This window comes from Mytilus galloprovincialis, chromosome 13 (assembly GCF_965363235.1).
Source record: "Mytilus galloprovincialis chromosome 13, xbMytGall1.hap1.1, whole genome shotgun sequence".
NCBI classification, from domain to species: Eukaryota; Metazoa; Mollusca; class Bivalvia; order Mytilida; family Mytilidae; genus Mytilus; species Mytilus galloprovincialis.
This window is the reverse complement of record NC_134850.1, coordinates 23,038,574-23,059,498: the sequence shown is the minus strand read 5'-3', so window position 1 is coordinate 23,059,498 and position 20,925 is coordinate 23,038,574. Positions and strand designations below refer to the sequence as shown.

The window sequence follows — 20,925 nt, the reverse complement described above, 5'->3', positions numbered from 1 at the left end:
TACAAGACACTTACATAAATAAGGCTGTAAGTTTTCTCGTTTGAATTGTTTTACATTGTCTTATCGGGGCCTATTATAGCTGACTTTGCGGTATGGGCTTTGCTCATTGTTGAAGGCCGTACAGTGACCTATAGTTGTTAATGTCTGTGTCATTTTTGTCTTTTGTGGATAGTTGTCTCATTGGCAATCATACCACATCTTCTTTTTTTATACTACAAGTATACTCAAATGGTCTGACTGTATGCATATGGTGGGACTGTAAGTGTATACTTTTATGTTCCGGACCGTAAACGTACGGTCCAAAAATCTGGAACATTTATACATGTCTTAAAATTAATATCAAACACATTGTTTTTTTTTAACTTGGTAATAAGTTATTCGATAGAACTATAATGTTTTGAGATTATCAAAATCAAAAATATCCCATTTTTACATTTGATAAAGAAGATTATTATTGATGTATGTATAAATGTATATTAAAATGAGACGGCAAGCCAACAACACAAAAAATAAGGAAAAACAATATAATTTTTTGTATCAATGTTATAATTTCCAATATATCCAAAGGTATTTTTTCATTGAAATAAAACACAAGTTGAAATCTGTCAGAACTTTAAAAGCGTAAAGAAATATTGTTTCTGTTGTCTGCATTTTGTATAATATATTGCAAATTCTTGTGAATAATGGAAAATACCCAAATGTTATAAAGAAGAATAAATTAATTGATTGTTATATAATATAAGAATAGGAAGATGTGGTATATTGCTAATTTGACAACTCTCCATCAGAGACCAAAGGATGTAGGAGGTTAGCAACTGATGACACTGGACAACCTTTAACATTCAGTTAAATCCATACTGCATAGCTATTTTTACTGAAAATCATATTATTGCTACATGTATGCGAACAATTTTGTATAATACATAACTTCTCTTTTTCAGAAGGATTGAAATTCATCACCTAGAATAAATGGAGAAAACATAGATACAAGACCAGAATAAATTCAAAGACAAAAATTTGGATCAGTTATTATGTTCATCACTCAGTCAATGATTTGAAGTTCTTTTAAATATCAAAAGATATTGAAACCACAATAATGTCAAAGTTCTGTGCTGAATGACCAAAAAGTGGACTATATAGATACCATCAAACAATGCTGAATGATAAGAAACTATTAATGTTTTGTGTGGAGGGATATTGTGAAAAAAATAGATTTACTTAAATAGCTATTAGTATGTTAACCCTAAAATAGAGCTTTTCATTGATTTCAAATGGTAAATAATTGTGTTTCAAGAAAGTATTCTATAATTCATGAATAAACATATATTGATACTTACAGTATCTGCTTTGTTGTTTAAAAGTTTAGTTTTGAACAGTTATAGAACAATATGTTGAATTAACATTTCCAAAGAAAAAAAGATATTCAATTAAAAAGATTTTCATCTTATAGCAATTTACTACCAAATAGAATACATTGTAACATACACATTACTGTATATTTATATCTATATATTTAAAACTTGAATCCCATAGGATTTTAATTTGTCCCATGGGATATTAAAAATCCCATGGGATAATTACAGTCCCATGGGATTTTTTTTGTCCCATGGGACAACAAATATCCCATGGGACAACAAATATCCCATGGGACTACAATTATACCAAAAAACTCCCATGGGATTTAACCAAAATCCCATGGGATAATGGTTAATCCCATGGGATTTTGCCCTGTCCCATGGGATATTGAAAATCCCATGTTTTTATAAATCAAATAGCAAAATAAATATAAGAGTAACAGTAGAAAACCAATGAAATTATTGAATCCCATGTAATTCCGCACATTTTGGTTTTATTCATGACATTGTAGCTCTTGTTTGAGGCGGCGGCGGATTTGCAAATGAGTGTTTTGCAAATTTAAAGTGTCCAGTGTTGTAATCTGGAAGCGGTCGGAAATTAGTCGAGTTAATCTGTATCACAGTTCAAACATGTTTGCGTTGGTCGGTATTATTCGGATATTAGTTGATCAGCAAAGGTCGAGATGATCGAGTACTGATCGGTAAAATATTTGTATCCAGACAAAACTCGATCTCTACACGATTCTTTCAAGATCAATTCGACCGCTATTTGACGAGTTCCAGATCTCTTCTCGAGTGACTGGCTTCTCGATCCTTACTTGAATATTTTTGACATAAGAATTTCAAAATAAGTTCAACTGATCATGATCAGATATTTTAAATAATGTGGTCTTATACACGTACGTATGTTATAAATGTTAAAGTTATTTGCTAGATATAAACACAACATTTACAAGAATGAGAAATTAAAAAGAAGTTTAGTAGATATTTAATACAGTCAAATTTACATCTCATTCAAACGTACTTGAAAACATAAAAAAGTCAGACGCAAAAAACCTATCAGGGTGCAAGTTTTTCTAAAATCTATTACCTGTCCAATAACGTGCTTTTACGAAAAGCTTCTAATGTACAGTTATAATTACAAGTGGTTTAAAAAATATTGAAATATCAAAATAAGCAGATGTGGTATAATTGCCAAGGAGACAACTCTTTATTAAGGCCTAAATTAAAATCTATTTCATTCCAGTCACAAGCTTTTTATAAAAGCTATTACTGTTAGTTTTACACTCAGTGCAATGTTACCCAATGTACGATACCAAGCATAATTGAAATTGAAGTTGGCAAATAAGATCTAAATATGACGTCAAAGACGTCAGACAATTTTAAGATTCATCATTAATTTTCTTTCTTATCTATAAAACGAGATCTGTCCATTTAATTTCATTCAAAACAAAATAGAGTTGTTTTAAATACAATCAACTTATCATTGCCGTTGATGGTTGTCAAAATAATCTGCGGGTATCATTATTTCAGTATAAAATATATTCAGCCCTCGTGTGGCTACTTTAAATATTGTATTTATGGCGATTTACTGTTCATAAACCTTTCAAATGCATTCAACATTTTCACAGGGTTTTTTTCTCTGCAGGCATACATGGCATTAGCCAAATTAGGTACAAGTTTAAGGAAGATTTGGTTTTCAATCTTATGACAACTCAGCTAATTGAACCCCAGCAGTAGAATCGACAAGTATTCAAATAAAGACAAATGCATTTAATAGCTAAAAATAAACATTACTTACCGTCGGATAGAACTGAAATCAAATTTTGAATTGTTTTATTCAAGTCCTGTTTTATATCATTTGCCATGACATACAGTGACTGGTTGAATCGGTCTTGGTCTTGAAGGAAATCAGATTGTAATAGTTCTAGAGCGTTTTCTCCTTTACTGTGATATTTGCTGAATTCGTTCATTTTTATTGATATTGAATCTATCATACTTTTGACTTTACTTTCAGTCTCAGTTTGAATATTGTCAACAGTTGCCTGCAAGGAATCGTTCAATCGTTGCTGCTCTTTGAGCAGAGTAGAATGTAATACTTCCAAGGCATTTTCACTTCTTTTCTCGTATTCCCCAATTTTAGTTGAAAATGAATCTATAACACTTTTGACTTTAATCTCCGACTGATGATACATATTTTCAACAGTTTCCTGCAATGAATCATTTAATCGTATTTGCATCTGCTTAAACTGTTCCTGCTCTTTCTGAAAAGAAGACTGTAACAGATCAAGGACATTTTCACTTTTTTTCTCGAATTCCCCTATTTTGATTGATAATGAATTGGTAACACTCTTGACTTTACTCTCCGACTGACGGTATATATTCTCAACAGTTTCCTGGGTGGCATTATTTATTCTTATCCGTTCCTGTTTAAAATGTTTATGCTCTTGACGGAAAGAAGACCGTAGTAGTTCAAGGGAATTTTCTCTTCTATTCTGTGATTCGCTGTATTCTTCAATTTTATATGATAATAAATCTAAAGCACTTTTGACTTTACGTTCTGATTTGAGATATACATTTTTGACAGTTTCGTGGAATGTACCATTTAAACGCGTTTGCTCCCGTTGTAGTATATCCCGCATTGATTCTAAAAATGTTTCAGTCTGCTTCTTGGCATTATCAATTTTATCGAGGTTTGTTGGAATCGAATCTTCCCAAGTTTTAATTTTTGCTTCATACATTTCCATCTTAAGTTCTAGACGAATAAGTTTTTCCAATACTTTTTCTTCAAAATGATATTTGGAACATTGTAGTGAGGAATCTAAAGTGGATCCAATTGAACTAGCACAAGACCCAGCGTAACAAATACAAAGGCAAATAGCCCAAACAAAGGCCATTGCGACTATATCTTTACCTTACATACGTTTAGTGTTTTGTGATTATTGTGTACAGAACAATTTATACATTTCGTTTGGCTAGACACACAGCTGACCCCGATTTAGATAAAAGTTGTGAAGTAGAAATAAACACAAGAATGCGTTTATCAAATTCTAAAATGAATTGGAAATGTCTCTATCTTTTTCCTAAAAAATCATTTGTTGCATTATCTTTTAGATAAACATGTCTATTAATTTGAATAAATGATAAGAATAAAGGAATTTTGAGTAATTCAAACACACAATTTGTTTCAGCATATTAGATATCACATCAATTGTATACCAAATACTACATTTTAAGATCGGTGTACGTGCTGCTATTTGTTATCTTTTTAATGCCAAATCTATTGAATCCGTAAGCTGTTGACCAACATGATATCAATGTAACTACGATTGGTGGTCGACATTCTTATGTTTTCTGTAAAAGAATAACATGTATTATCTTTAAATCCAGAACATTTTACAATTCAAATTTGTTTGTAAATTACTATTCATTTCGTATTTTGTACAAATCAAATTAATACATTAACCAGTTGTAATCTTGAGAACTTCGTTATACATGTCGGAATATTACAGAACCTAAACAATAAGTGATTTTCAAATCCCTTGAAAATTTTGTACCCTCATGTGCATGTAACATATAACCTGGCAAATACAATGTACAAGTTAATTTCGGGAGTCGCTGTCATAAAATTTGTCACTCAATTCATATTCTTCCTAACTAAGGTCGGCTATAGTTTTATCCACAGAAAAAAGTTGGTCGATAAATCGTTTTGAGGATTGTCATTGTCGTTCTAATCATTTGCCAATGTGTCATCTTCCATTAAAAAAAACAAGACCAATGTGACTTTCATATTGGGCATTGGTGGATTGTTGTCATATAAACAATTCTATTATTTTAGAAAATATTATAAGCTTTACGCGCGTCTGGCGCAAATATAAAATTGCAAGGCTTGTATCTATGATGCGTTTATTTATTTGCTATACAAAGTGCATAACTAACATCTACGTACGGTCACTAATACAGACACTGTGTTCGCGGTCATATGATGGACCCGCAGGTAAAATGCAACCTTGCTATTATGGTTTTGTAGACCCATTGGTGACCTTGGGAATTTTTCCTGCTCCTTTGTCAGGTTGTTGTCTCTCTGATGAAGCCCTTTAAAGATGCATTATACTGATATGAGAAATAATTACATCAATAATTTTAACTTACAATTGAAAACAATGAGCAACAATTGGATAGAATAGTGAACCAACTATAATTGTATCCCTTTACTTTGAATTTATATCATGAACGATTCATATTGTTCTTAACTTATCTTCTTATTTTATTGTTGTGCAAACAAAAGATAAAACATTTGATAACTTTTTTATGATGTGTTTATGTAATAATTGTAACACATGTTTAACAGTTTATAGTGCGTTTATAAAAACAGCAAATTTTGAAAGGGTGATGCACATTTCAGAAATTATAGATAGATAAACATTGGGATGATTCACTAGTATATCTTGTTGATCATGTTATTTGTTAGAAATTCTTTTGCAGATATAATTTTAGGGGAAACATGCTAGCCAGGTACGCTGTCATATATATTACAATATATCAAAACTTCGTATCATGAAAAAGTTGAAGTTCTGGTATATATATATATTATTTCACACTGCATATGACACATATTTTAAGCCTTCAACTCGTCGATTGTTTGTGATATCACTGTGAAATATCTTGATCATATGGTTCCTCCATAATGATAATTAGCTCTTTAAATTAGAAACAAGAAATTACAATACCTTTGTTTGAACTGTTCTATCTTTTCTATGTTTTTTTTACAAGGTTACTGTTCCAAAGATTTTTTCCCTTGTACTCTAATATTTGACAACTTTGTGCTCAATAGAGCATTATTGCATGCAATGATTTTCTTCAAACAAAGTCATAAATAAAGATATTGCAATTGGTCAAAACAGATATAAATATGAACCAATTCAAGTACACATTAGAATATCCTTGACTTAAATGACTGAGACAACTATGCACAAACAAAACAGTAATTTATGTTTAAAATTTTAAAACGAAAAACTCTTGTCTGGATTTTCTGCAAAAAACATTCTTTGCCACAAAATTCCAATTTTCTAATAAACGCAATAAAACAATAGATAATATCGCTTGGAATGAAGTTTTTCTTTGGAATATAAACAAAACGGCACATCTCGAATATTCATTTTGTTTTGCTGTTTTGATATTATTGAACTTTGAAATTTTTACGATACTGCATGGCTATCGAAGGAGTCATCAACTTTAAAGGAAGAAATCGGATCTTTTTTGTTTTAAATAATCTGAATTGTTAATTTTATAAATAGATTATGTTCATCATTAGAACCCTATTAAGTATTCTCAAGGCACTTTTGTATTGAAATAAAACAAAATCCAACCAGTGTCGTATTGTGGGGGAGGGTAGCGCACCTGCATACAGAGAAAATGTCAGAAAGATATCATTTACTGGTGGCTTGCTGTAGGAAAAATATTCTGTCGCTGTCCATCATAACCTCAATTTCAGTAATAACCCAAATATTCCACCCTTTATTTCGATAAATTTCTCCCAAAAAGAAGCTATAGATTGAATGATACATGCTTGAAATGTTTGTCACTGCACGTAAAGTAAATCAATTGCCATCAACTAAATGAATCTGAAATATTGACGAAACTTAAGTAGATATACGCTCTTTAGAATCAAATAATTGATTCAATCAATCAATCAATTCTAAATGTTACTCTTCATTAAATACGAAACCATTGATTTTAAATATGAATTAGTGATACTGTGGATTCATTTTTATTCGTGGTATACCAATTTTCGTGGGTTTCGTGGGTCACAGCGAACCACGAATTTAAGAATTCAACGAAGAATAATCCCGATAAATGTGTATGGAGTCGGATGTTTATTTCCGGTTATGTTATGCAGTTTTAGTATAGTGTTGACTAGCGATAAACATTGTAACATAACACGTGTTTTTTATTGAAAGAAGATACAAGTAGTTTAATTAAATCAATAATAAATATATCGAATATCAGTGATAATTTACTTTTTAAAATTGATTAAAACTGTTCATGGAAAATAAGTTGTTAATTACCGTGTCATAGTTTGGTTTACTAGTGATTGAAAATCAATAGGATTAAGTACAGGGGATATTGCCCGTAGGTAATATTGTTTATGACAGGAACATTTATTTTCACACCTTTTACTTATATGACTGTTTATTATATCGTGATTAGGGAAATGAGCTTTCAATCATAAAGTTTTGATTGCCTTATAGAATTCCGACAATTAAAAAATTATAAATTATAAAACAAACAAATAATTAGTTGTCTCTGTCCATTATTGTAATATAAGTTTATAATGAACACTTTAACCTAAAATGACCAAGCGAGGATTTTGACAATTCAAAACTTTTTCAATGAATTCCTTCTTTTTTGTTTGTTTTATTATTGATTAAACCGAGGAGGTTATATGATCTCCTAAATCAAAAACAAATCCACGAATTACGTATCTGATTTTTACGTATTACGTATCTGAAATTTACGTATACCACGAAATGTCTTTTTTTCTCTATCCACGAAAATTGATACCCACGAAAATAAATGAATCCACAGTAATAAAAGCATTTATTTTATTACAATTTATTGCTTAAGGATGTACTTAGGTGAGGTTTTGGAATTTGTGTCGAATGTTCGGACTCCTTGGTGTTCTTCCATACAATACAATGTAAAATATTTTGCCCCATAACACCCATTTATTTTCTTATATAACACTTTATAGCTCATAAAAGGTCATTTACCAAAATTTTAGACGATTCTTAATTTTCTTTCTTTTGTTTTGAGACCCAATAATACCAATGCAAATATAAGGTAAAAGTCCGAGTCAGCCTTTTCCCGCCATATTTTAAATCTCAAATATCTCGAAAAGGAGGTCCATGACCTATCAATATTTTTAGCTTATTTTTATCCTTAACTGATGCTCTATCAGCTTAAAGTATCAACTTTAAAAAACTTCTTAATTTATTCATTTTCACCTAACCTCACCTAAGTACATCCTTAAGCTATAATATTAATTATCCAGTCATGCATATTTTTAATTATTGGGAATTTGTATGATAATCATTTTGGTACAATCGACTACCTTACCCTTGTTATCTATTGTTTGCGGGAAGAGCTGAGACAGCAGGAATTTAGAATTTGTTTATTTTTCATTTAAATATGAATTAATAATCATATCAAAACTTAAAAAATAAACTGATATTAAATATGTATCGAGTTATTGCCCTTTCGCCAGTATTTTCTGAGTAGATAATCTTTTTATATATATGATGTGTACAAGTTATCATTTTGTAAAAATGCCATACACAAAGTTCTATAAAATTTGTGACACATTTTTCGGGGTATCATTACTGTGCAATTATAGCTCACAGCAAATCTTGGTTATTTGTCTTGCCTTTGACAAAGATGGGTCAGTGTCTTCTAAATGTTATTTTGTTCAAATCTTTTGTGATCAAAGCACAGAATAAATTAAATCATACCGTACAGTTTGCACCTTATGTATTCATCTGCACTAGTCTACCCCAATATAGTATTACAACTCATCTATATCCCATTTGTCTTATGATAAAACATTTACTATCGTAACCTTTTTATCTATTGTATATATATTTAATTTTATGAAGATGCACATTTGTCGTGCAGATACGATTTTGGTTTACCCATAAATTGTTCTAAACATGCAAGAGGTTGAATGTTTGATCTTACAAACCGCATTACTTTACTCAATATATCTGATTTTATCAGAGTACTGTTAGATGTTTATATATTTATTGACAACTCTAAATACCCTTGTATAACCTCATGGTTGGACATTAGTATATAGTTCCAGCCTATAATTTTGTTACCGTAGTGTAGGAGTTTGATACTTTGAGTCACAATCATGGTGTTTGCTAGCCTTATAGAAATGTTAAAATAATAGTTGTTTCCTATAATGAAAAGACTTTAATACATTATAATAATAAATACAATATTTATAGAGCACATTATATAATAACAAAAATTACTCTAAGCGCTTCACATTTAAAAATATATAAATACAAAAATACATGAATCATAGATTACAAAGCACTTTCTTAAAGGATCAAACAAGCATATAAAAATTTATAAGATACTTAAAAAAAGAAAAAAACAGAAATAAAAGAAATGAAAAATGCATGTACCCTAAAATATACAAAACTGTCTAAAACTAATGCAGTCAATTAAAAGTATATAAAATCTACAAGAAATCCTTAAAAGCAGTCCGAAATAAATGAGTCTTGAGTTGCTTTTTAAAACCATCTAAAGAATTTACACTCCGTAAAGACGATGGCAAATTGTTCCAGAGTGTAGGCGCAGCCTTGTCAAAACGCCTCTCACCGTAGCTTTTTGTTCGAACGTCATTTGGAGGATGTAGAAGCATACTATTTTCCGACCTGAGGGATCTACTTGGCTTGTATGGAGTAATTAAATTTTGAAGGTAACTAGGAGCATTGCCATGCTGTGCTTTGTAAACATATAAAAGAAGTTTATATTGGCAACGGTAATGTATGGGTAGCCAGTGTAATGATATTAAAACAGGCGTAATTGAGTCAAATTTCCTTTTTCGTGTTATCAAACGCGCTGCTGTGTTTTGGACCCGCTGCAATTTACTGATAATGTTGGTGTTAGTACCGTACAACAATGCATTGCCATAGTCCAGCCTTGATGTAACTAGGGAGCACACTAGTGTTTTACAGGCTTCAACTGAAATTAAAGCTCGAATTCTACCAATATTCCGAATTTGGTAAAAACAAGCCTTAGTGATCGCACTGGCTTGATGTTCCATACTGATGGTTTTATCAAAGTACATTCCCAGATTTTTCACACAAGAAACGTCGCTCAACACTGTTCCATCAAATGTCAGACGAAAATCTGAAAGATGCTTCAATTGATGTTTTGGTGCAAAAATTATTAATTCTGTCTTGTCTTCATTAAGTTTCAGCATGTTGGCACTCGTCCAATCACCAATATCAGACAAACATTTTTCTAGGCGTTTGGACAGATCGCACCAGTCTCCATTGTGACTTGACTGCAGAGTTGGTTCATTTGCACTCATATACCATATTCTTATTTATATCGATACAGATAAAAATAGAAATATATGAAATTATATCGTATAGAAAAACAAATATTTCAGCATATCAAAGACTTACAGAGTTTTTCTTTTTTTCAAAATGAAATGATACATTCTACAATATTCTTTGTAGTCCCCTGTACAATTATAAAGACAATAAATAATAAAAAAAAAATTATCGAACTCCGAGAAAAATTTCAAACTGAAAGTCCTTAACCAGATGGCAAAATCAAAATTTCAAACAAATCAAACGAATGGACAAAAACTGTAATTTATTCCACACTTTGAACAGGCATTTCCTTATGTAGAAAATGTCATATTAAACTTGGGTTTATAACTAGCTAAACCAGTCACTTGTATGCGGCCGCATACAATTCGACTTCTATTATATAAAACACAGTAACCCGTTTGTAATTGTTTTCCTATTTTATTAAGCATCGTTTTTAGGTGATCAGATACTTGTTTTCTGGTTTATTGATAATTTAAGTCTTTTAAAAGGATCTCTAAAATAGAAAACAGAAAAAAAGTGCACATTTTATTCATAAATGTTCATATGATCAATATATCATGTGTTCAAAAATATAAATTTGGATAAATTGACAATAGCTAGCTTTCATATAAACAGGATTTGTTAAAACTCAATATGGAAGTTGATTACAACCTGTACATGTATTTTATAGATTTTGTTAATAAGCAAACAATATTGCTTTACATTTTGTCTTCTTTTGAAGTAAAACACTTTATATATGCATATTTTGTTGTATCTAGGGTTAAAAAAAAAAAGATAACGAGTAGGGAACATGTTTAATAGACATTTGTCTACGTGTTTTATCCAATTAATTGTAGGAATAAAGCAAACATAGGTTTTTTCTGAATCTACATTGATATGATAAAATTGTAAAATACTAAAATACAAATATTTATCGTACGGGAACTACCCATTTACGATTTTTAACTCTTTGAATAATCTCGTATGGATAATGTCCGCCAGGGTAAGATTTCAGGAGATGATATGACATCTGAGATAAGTGTGTCTAAGTATTGGTAAAGACTTTAGTTCTGCTAGAGTTTAATTTATGATCTCACATTACTAAACATTGCTGAATCTTTGAGAAAAGTGGTGGTATGCGGCATTGAACAGGAGGTTACGCTAAACAGGAATATAAAAGTCGATTAAAATCACGTAAAAACTAGCCTAAGATGTTATTAAATAATTTTCATACAAATTGGTAGCAATTCGCTTTAATCTATGTAAATGATATCAATATTTTTATGTCATTAATATAAACAATTACACTAGGAAACCTGTTTCAGTAAAATGTTGATTCGTGATCCTTTTTTTTACTTTTTTATAAACCGTGTAACAGATGTAGATTGGGGATCATTGTGTTTTCTGTTCCGTGCGTCCAGTCGTCCGTCTCTGGTCAGGTTTTGATTTAGGTTTACGGTTACCGTAACGTTCAATAAAATTGTCGTCATTGCTATGATAATTTGTTGTGTTATGTATTTTGATTTCTCTCTCTGTTATTATAGGTTTCAATTTGGGTTTGCGGCAAGGTTCGATAAATGTGGAGCCACTTTTATCTGAAACTTGCTATATAGGATAATTATGATGTATTCTATAATTTGTTTTTTCTCTCTGTTATCATACTGTTTTTTTCTCTCTTCAGTTAGTCGTATGTAGAACAAAATTGACATTGAACTAAACGAATACTAAATGGTTAAAACATTTGCATGTTACGAAAAATAATAGTAGCCCTTTTTTCATTGCTTTATAAACTAGTACAGTCCAATGAATCGAGCTTAAAGTCATGAAAGTTGCAATTCAATTTTTTTTTATTTTCAGTGCTTGACGTTTGTTGATGTGGTTCATAAGTTTGTCTCGTTTTTATATAGGTTAATAGACCCTTGATTCAGTGTGAGCCAATGTTCTGTGTTGATTGCCGTAATTTGACCTGAGAAGTTTACTTTTACAATTGTTACTTGGATGTAGAGTTGTCTCATTGGCACTTATACTAGAACTCTGTAAATCTATTAATGAAATACAACTTTTTTAAAACAGTAGTAAAACATTTTCTGATCAAACTTGCGAACCGCATTTTTATTGGCGATAAATGACAATTCAAGTATTTTTTCAGGCAGGTAACAAAAATAAAATTGTAAAGTGGCGTATATGAAATATTTTTTGGCATAACGCTAAGTATGTTTTCGAATTAAGTGTGTTCCTCTAAATAAAGAACCAATATGTGACCATCCACGACATATCCAGGCTTATGGAGGCAGAACGTCATTGTGAGAAAAAACGCCGTTAACTATATGTGACAAGCCACTTCCAGGCTTAGGAGGGTACATTGTCTAAAATTTGCTTTTTGTATATTTAAGTAGAATATTCCGAAACAAAACTCTATGTCATAGTATTATGATATATTTGTTGTAATAGCAATGAAGCGAGTCATTTCGAGTACCGGTATGAAAATGAGACTTCTATGACGTCTTTTATTTATTAAAGGCACTAATTTATAAAACACAAAATTATTGTATTTATTGGCTCTTAGTGATGTTCAATAGCGTATTTGAATAAAATTTCAAAGACTTAAATTTACTACAATACAAACAATTCTTAGCTCTATTTTAGAACATGTAATTTAAACTTGTTGAAATGAAGTTAGTTTAAAATTTGCCAAAGTAAGCTTTAAGAATTCCTTTTTTTGTAATTTAGATTTATTATGCATGTCTCTATACAGTATGCGACGCGTAACAGTTTATAAGTAGGTGTTCTCTTATATGCATTTGATACGGTGCATTTATTATGGATATATTTCAGACTTCATTTATGAAAGGAAATCTATAGAGCAGAAATTTGATTTGTTTTGTATCAATTTAAAATATTGATTCAAATCTCTTCAAACTAAGTAAAACTTCTTCAAAACTTATATATGATGTATAGTTCGGCGTCCGCAAAAAAGAAGCCAAGGAAAGTGTTTATCTCTTCTTCACAAATACGTATTTCATTGAATCTTGATATTTATCATGTTTATATTTTTTCTAACAAGTTGAATGACGTTCTACCTCCATAAGCCTGCAAATGTCATGACGGGTCACATATACAGCGCGAAATATAGTATGTAATGTATACCCAATATAGGAGTTGAGGTTATTTTCAAATTCATCTTTTCCGTCTGTTCGTCCGCTCTTTTATGTATATATCTGTCCCACTTTTCGCATAAAGACATTGACTGCATGACTGTAGATGCAGTCTCCATCTTGTCAGCGATGAGTTGTAGATGTTAACACATTATAGATCTGTACAATGCTTTGTTTTGCGCTTATTGAATATACTACCAATATTTTATGTATTAAAAAAGTTTTAACCTCACTTTTGAAAGTTTTCAACTTTAGTAAACAAAATTTTAATTACCTGCATGATTTAGGAACGGACAATGGAAGAATATTTTTTTAACAAAATGTTCGTAGCTATTGCATATACTGCAGCTATTTCGAGTTCAGTTGCATTCACGCAGATCTTAATCCGGGGTGGCCTTCATTTCTGCATTCTTTAATTTGTCGAGAAACTGCACGTATTCTATGACTTGGCTGATTATTATAATGTATATTTTTTTTTCTATAGCACTCCATTACTCTTTATTCGTAAATTTTTGGGCAATTGTATCTTTTGTAATTATTTTTATCCTCTTTATCCTATCCACACCATCATTTGACACCAGTGAAACATCTTCAATAACTATGTTAACATTTTGCTATCCACGAAAATTGTTTTTTACAAAAAATAATGATTCTACATTATGAATATCTGTCATTTTGTGTGGTATTCATTATAAAGAAGAAACAAATCTTCAAAACATAGAGAGTTTAGCGTAAACTATGATGTTTACATTTTTTAACGCATATCCACATTAGGACATTATCGTTTAATCACCATCCATTCAAACTAGTTGGGTTTCTACTCCATCAACCACGAAACCACCACGCACCCTTTATACCTGCGTAAGCAGCACAATTCAAATTGGGGTGTGTGTCATGATCTCTGTCATATGTTGAAAAGTAAAACCCGTTGTATTCTGTCATACCATTACCTGTAATTATAAAAACAAATTACTCTCTTCTTACTATTTCAAAGAAACTATAAGCATGCTGTTTATAAGAAATGTGGTTTTAAGTAAACAGTGTATTCTTTTTAATTAAGTTCATTCATATGTTTGGATTCATATGTTTTGTGAAGTTCATTTTTACTGAACTATAGTACACATTTTTGTTTAGGGGCAAGCTGAAGCCCGCGACTCCAGGTGTGAGATTTACTCGCTGTGTTGAAGACACATAGGAGCCTACGGCTGGTTTCTGTTCTTTAGTCGAGTTATTGGAACGTTGACACTTTCTCCATTTCCATTATCAATTGTATTCTGTTGGTGACTGTCAGCAACAGAATGGAAGAATGTATAAGTATCTAAAAGATTTATTTTTCGTTGCAAATTTATTTGAAAAAAAAACATTTTGAGTAGATCTGTCAGTCATCTTACTAATGCTTTGGTATAGAAATGTTACAACAAAACATCTGTGACTATAAAGGAGCCTTCTGATTGCCCAATCTCGAGACAGTGAAGAAAGTATTTTCTCTGTTATTTGAACCTATATTTTCAATTTCTTATAAATATTTTAGAAACAACGTTCGAACTTAAAAAAGAGTAGCTGTGTTGTTTTACTCAAACTCCTGCCCTGTCTTTTTTGAAGTTTCATCTTTAGCCCTTCCACCCCCTACAAATCAAATGGTATATTCAAATGAACCTGTGTACGTTGTTTTATTAAATGCATTTGTGTCCCCAGTTAAAGTTGTCTTTTTTATACACCATTGTATCAACACCTATATAAATGAATAACCTTAAATGTATTACCTGCTTCGGCTGAATATTCTTAACTCGTGTGTTCCAATTGATGTCAGTAATGCAATGTTCCTGTTACGTGTGTTCCAATTGATGTCAGTAATGCAATGTTCCTGTTACCTGTTTAGTAAAAAAATCATTATGCAAATTAAAACTACATGTTGTATACCATACACCTAATGACCATGTGTCCGTTTTTTAACGTCATAAAGGAAAACAAATATCTTGTGAAGTGTCGCATGTTCCGAATAGTGAAAAGTTTTATCGGAATTAAATATATTACTGTTCGTGAACAGAGTTAGTTTACAGTCGTTCTATAGTTAGTGTGACAAATCTTATTTGACATTAGTATCTTTACTGCAATCAGGTGTTTTGATTGAATAATTTAATCTAACAAGATAATCTTGTGGTACACGAATCGTTACTAAACTAACTTGTAAAGAATAGATTCACTAACAACAGTAAATTATAGTCAATCATCAGTCCAGTGGTCCTGTTTGTAGTCTTTCTATACGACTACTAGGAAGACTTGTCACACAAATTAGAGAACGACTGTTACTAAATGAATTGTTTTATAAGAGTGACTTACTATGGACAAGTATTTGCACAAATCAATCAAAACAGCAATTTCTTTACCGGCTAATATTTAACGGTTTCTTAAAACACAAATGTCATCCTTTTACAAGAATTTTCCACCTAATTTGTGAAATTTGTTATTTGTTGTCTAAATCTTTTGCCACCCCAGGATGTAATATTTCCACGGGAAGTTAAGTTCAAATAAAATCTATCAGTCATACATTAACTTGTATGTGTTTTTTATAATCACATAATTCTAATTAAAAAGAATTAAAAATAAGATTACCTAGCCAAAACTCTCCATTTAGATCCCCAAATCCATTTTCGTAATCTTCCCAATTTCGGTAGGATTCTGTTGAGCCATCAAAACGTTTTTGAATAACCTGAAAAAAACGTATTGTACTCAAAATATATACAGATTATAACAGTTTACTGGGTTTGTGAATCGCCTTCTTACATTGTCATAATTTATGGACACCATCACCATTTGGTTGACCGTTATGGAATCCGCTTCCCAGATGATATCGATTATGTTCAATATGTCGTAAGTACAATCCCGTTACATTTTCACGAACTTGACCAACCGAATTAGATTGTTTACCGGATTTGTAATAACATGGGAACACGACGGGTGCCATATGTGGAGTTGGATCACCTTTTCTTTCCAGAGCACCTGAGATCACCCAAACATTTTTGGTGGTGTTCGTTTTGCTATTGTACCCTATTTGTGATATTTTGTGACCTTTTTACTTATTTTGTCTGTTTGTTGTCAATATAATGAAATTTGGTGCGACTGTCATACAAGTTTGTGGTTAAGCTAGCTTTAACACCAGGTTTAATCCGCCATTTTCTACACAAGAAAATGCCTGTACCAATTCATGAATATGACAGTTGTTATCCATTCGTTGATGTGTTTCATACACTACACCTCTATTTAGGATGATAGATAATATTCATAGAAACTTTGTTTTGTTTATCTACTGGTTCACAAAATATAATATCCATGTTTCATCCAATAGAGACACATCTTTGTATTTTTTCTGTAAAAAAGACAGTTCGATAGCGGTAAAATTGATTTCTCGGGAAGAATAAAGAGAGATACTACAGAATAGAAGTCATATAAATGTTGTAAATATGCCACACAAAGTTAACCCTATGTTTTCACCTTTGCCAAAAAATGTTCTATTTAAGGATATAATTTAACGAAACTTAAAAGTAAAATAAAAAAAATATTAGTAAAACAATCTATGTCTTTATATACAGAAGTGCTTAAAGTCGATACCATGGAGAATGGTAAATATAGTGAGATAATGGTATTTCAATGTGTTTTTTTTTACTTTTCACGGAAATCAAGCAAAAAATATACAAGTATTTTAACAAAAGGTATTTTGTATATCTCTGTCGTCATGCCAGTGTTCGCTTCTTTTATGTTCTTCTCTAAACTACAGTTGAATAATTATTGCTATTTTAAAAAAACTTATCATAAGTGAAAATAAGAAAACGGTTCTAGAAAAACATAATTATGCTTACCGTCCAGTTGTCATCCTCACACAGCACCTTGAATGTGTGGAGTTGGTCAGGTGAAACAATGTTTATATCAGATTTGACACCCACAATATCTTTGCACTCTTTGTCTTTAATTATAAAACAAAAGTAGTGTGTTCAATAATTTCTATCGTATCTTATTATAGCTGTATCAATTATCATATTCCCATTCATATGATACTATATACTTCATTTTTTCTTACCGCAGTGTCCTTTTATATATTTATTGCACGAAGAGATATATCTCGCATCACACTAGACGGAGTGTGATACGAAAATGTTATATGAAAAACTGCGTTAAATGGTTAATTCGATTCGCTTATCCAGCATTATGAGACGATATTACGAAATTTCCATTGGCTTTTCGTTAGTTTATTGATAACGTTCAGACGTTAAGGCTATGTACATTTTGTTTATGACAACGGACATGGGTTTGCTACAATAGTATACAAAACACTCGCACTTTTCACCTTTTCTTCGTTTTAACAATTTGTATTATGAAGCGTACAAAAAGGTTTTCAAAAGTTTGATGATAAAGTTTGACACCGGAAAATAAAATTAATTTCATACTGTAATGTGCAAAAGGCTAGATAAAAAATTGCAATTAACACAATAGGAGTGTAAGATAAATAAGTTGAGCAACTCTTGACAATTGGATATTATGCAACAATTGACTTTTGATGGTGTTCATACAATGATGAATTAACCCAAGCGATATGATATTCAACGAGGCCAACGGCCGAAGGTGAATGCTTATATATCGGGTTGATAAATCATCGTATCAACTAAGATCAAAAGTCAACAACTGCTTTATTTTATGAGTTTTTATCCTCCTTTCATTTTCTGGTATTTGCCTAAGATACTGTTAAAACAGTTTCATGTTTTAATACTAAATATATCATGCTTTTGCAGTTACTAAAGTCAAATACCACACATAATGCAGTTGGCAAAATGTGGACATATTAAAGCTGATTAATATGCAATATTTTATAGCGTCCATATCTACGTTTCGGTCCCCTTTAAATCCTTCATGTGTGTTTTTATTTTATTCTGCTTGTATTCCCTATATAGCTAGTGGCAATGCAATTGTTAAGGTGGAAGGATAATAATATTCAGAAGGATTCATTTTCGGTTTAAAAATGACATTTGTGTAGTTTAAAAAGTAATAGTAATAGCGAGTTTGAATGTCCCTCCCTCTGGTATATTTCGCCCCCTTTTAACACCTCATGTGTGTGTGTGGGTGTCCGTGTCTGTGTGTCTGTTCTGATTGTTTTACAATACTGTGACTTAAAAAGGGCTTTTGGACGTCTTACAAACTTAGTAAGTTAAACCAGAGATAAATGATTTATGTATATATCTCTGGAAAAACGTTATTCAATTCGAATTTTAAGTGCACGAAACTCTGATACATTTTTATGTAGTTGTGTGTTGATGAATTGCTTTTGGTGACATTTGTTAACCTGATGTCAGTAGTTGTCGTTTGTTGATGTTGTTCAAAGGCAACAGTAGTTTACCTCTTTCCACAAGTCATAAATCGATTGAAAGAAAACAAATCCGGATTACAAACTTAAACCGAGGGAAACACATCAACAAAAGAGAAAAACAACGAAACAACAGAAACACTGAAGTGCAACAAACAAACGACAATGCAACGCACAGATAAACGACCTATATGATACAGACTGTCATTGTCATGACTTGGTATAGGACATTTTACGAAAAAAATGGTGGGTTGAACCTGGTTTCGTGGCTACACAAAACTCGGGCTTTTATGGGAATGTCAAATTCAACACTAAAACATTACATGACTGAAATACAATAATAATAAATGCAAGAACAATCAGGAAAGAAAAATACACAAAAAAAGCAATACAATAGTACATTTCGACATTTTAGCAACAAAATAAAACCGAACACGTAAAACAACATAGGACAACCTATTTGACTGTTTGGTTGAGCCAAGGCTCGGTGTTGAAGACAGTTCTTTGACCTATAATGGCTTTTATTTAAATTGTGATCAGGATGGAGAGTTCTCTCATTGGCACACATACCACATCTTCTTGTATCTATTTAATTAACACCCGACTCCTTTTCCCAATCAAAATAATTATGGTATGTTATTATCAGAATAAATGAATACCTTCTCCGTTAAAAGGTTGTTCAGTGACGAAAACAACTGATCGTAGTTTATGTCCCTCAATCATTTTAGAAAGATTAAACATACATGAAAAGATATATGAAAAAAATATTTTTTAAATTTTAATACATCAGTAGTATGTGTTTTTCTGAAACTTCGAAGCCAAAAGTGTATAAGAACCGAAACAGTTAAGAGCAAAATGATGAAAACAGCATAAAACATAAAAATCCATCTATGTTCCACTATGCCTAATGGTTTTGAAACCTTAGTTTCTCAATATATAAACGTACAAGTAATTTTTTGTTTTATCGTAATCATGTCAATATCGAAGTATTGACTACTGAGCTTATTATACCATTTTGAACCAATTGTTATCCAGTTTTGACATCGACAGTTATTTACATTAAGTATTCAAATAAAGACAAGTGCATTTAAACGCTAAAAAAAGAAAATGACCTACCAGCTATTCCTGAAATAAACCTTTTTTATCGTCTTATTAAATTCCTCTTTTATATCATTTGTCATGAGATGAAACAAATTGTTGGATCGTTCTTTCTCTTTAATGAATTTAGATTGTAATAGTTCAAAATTATTTTCTCTGTTACTGTGAGTGTCGTTGAATTCGTTCATTTTTAGCGATAATGAATCTAACATACTTTTGACTTTTCTTTCAGACTGAGTTCGAACATTTTCAACAGTTATCTGAAAGGAATCGTTAAATCGTTGTTGCTCTTGGAGCAGAGAAGAATGTAATAATTTCAAGGCATTTTCACGTCTTTTCTCGTATTCCTCTATTTTAGTTGATAATGAATCTAAAACACTTTTGACTTTATTCTCCGACTGATGAATTACATTCTCAACTGTTTCCTGTAATGAATCATTTAATCGTATTTTCATGTGTTTAAACTGTTCCCGCTCTTTCTGAAAAGAAGACTGCAACAGATCAAGGACATTTTCACTTTTATTCTCGAATTCCCCCATTTTGATTGATAATGAATCTGTAACACTTTTGACATTACTCTCCGACTGACGGTATATATTCTCAACAGTTTCCCGGGTGGCATTATTTATTCTTATCTGTTCCTATTTAAACTGTGTCTGCTCTTGACGGAAAGAAGACCGTAGTAGTTCAAGGCCATTTTCTCTTCTATTCTGTGATTCGCTGTATTCTTCAATTTTATATGATAAAAAATCTAAAGCACTTTTGACTTTACGTTCCGATAAGAGATATATTTTTTCGACAGTTTTGTGGAATGAACCATTTAAACGTGTTTGCTCCTGTTGGAGTATATC

At 31.3% G+C, this 20,925-nt stretch overlaps 1 protein-coding gene and 1 long non-coding RNA gene across 2 annotated transcripts in view; both read right to left on the bottom strand.

Annotated features, from left to right (window-relative positions):
* The window catches only part of LOC143057435 (fibrinogen-like protein 1), a 39,670-nt gene extending 36,120 nt beyond the window's left edge, over nucleotides 1-3,550 (bottom strand). Inside the window, exon 1 of the mRNA XM_076230740.1 lies at nucleotides 3,157-3,550. Within this exon, the coding sequence (XP_076086855.1) occupies nucleotides 3,157-3,550 (394 nt within the window). The remainder of the gene's footprint in view (nucleotides 1-3,156) is intronic.
* Nucleotides 3,551-15,442: 11,892 nt separating this feature from the next.
* LOC143056093 (uncharacterized) lies at nucleotides 15,443-17,583 on the bottom strand. Its single transcript, XR_012972240.1, has 3 exons — nucleotides 17,481-17,583; nucleotides 16,237-16,333; nucleotides 15,443-15,494 (listed from the first exon to the last, which is right to left on the bottom strand). It is a non-coding gene; the product is annotated as an uncharacterized LOC143056093 (long non-coding RNA).
* Between the last annotated feature and the right edge of the window lie 3,342 nt (nucleotides 17,584-20,925).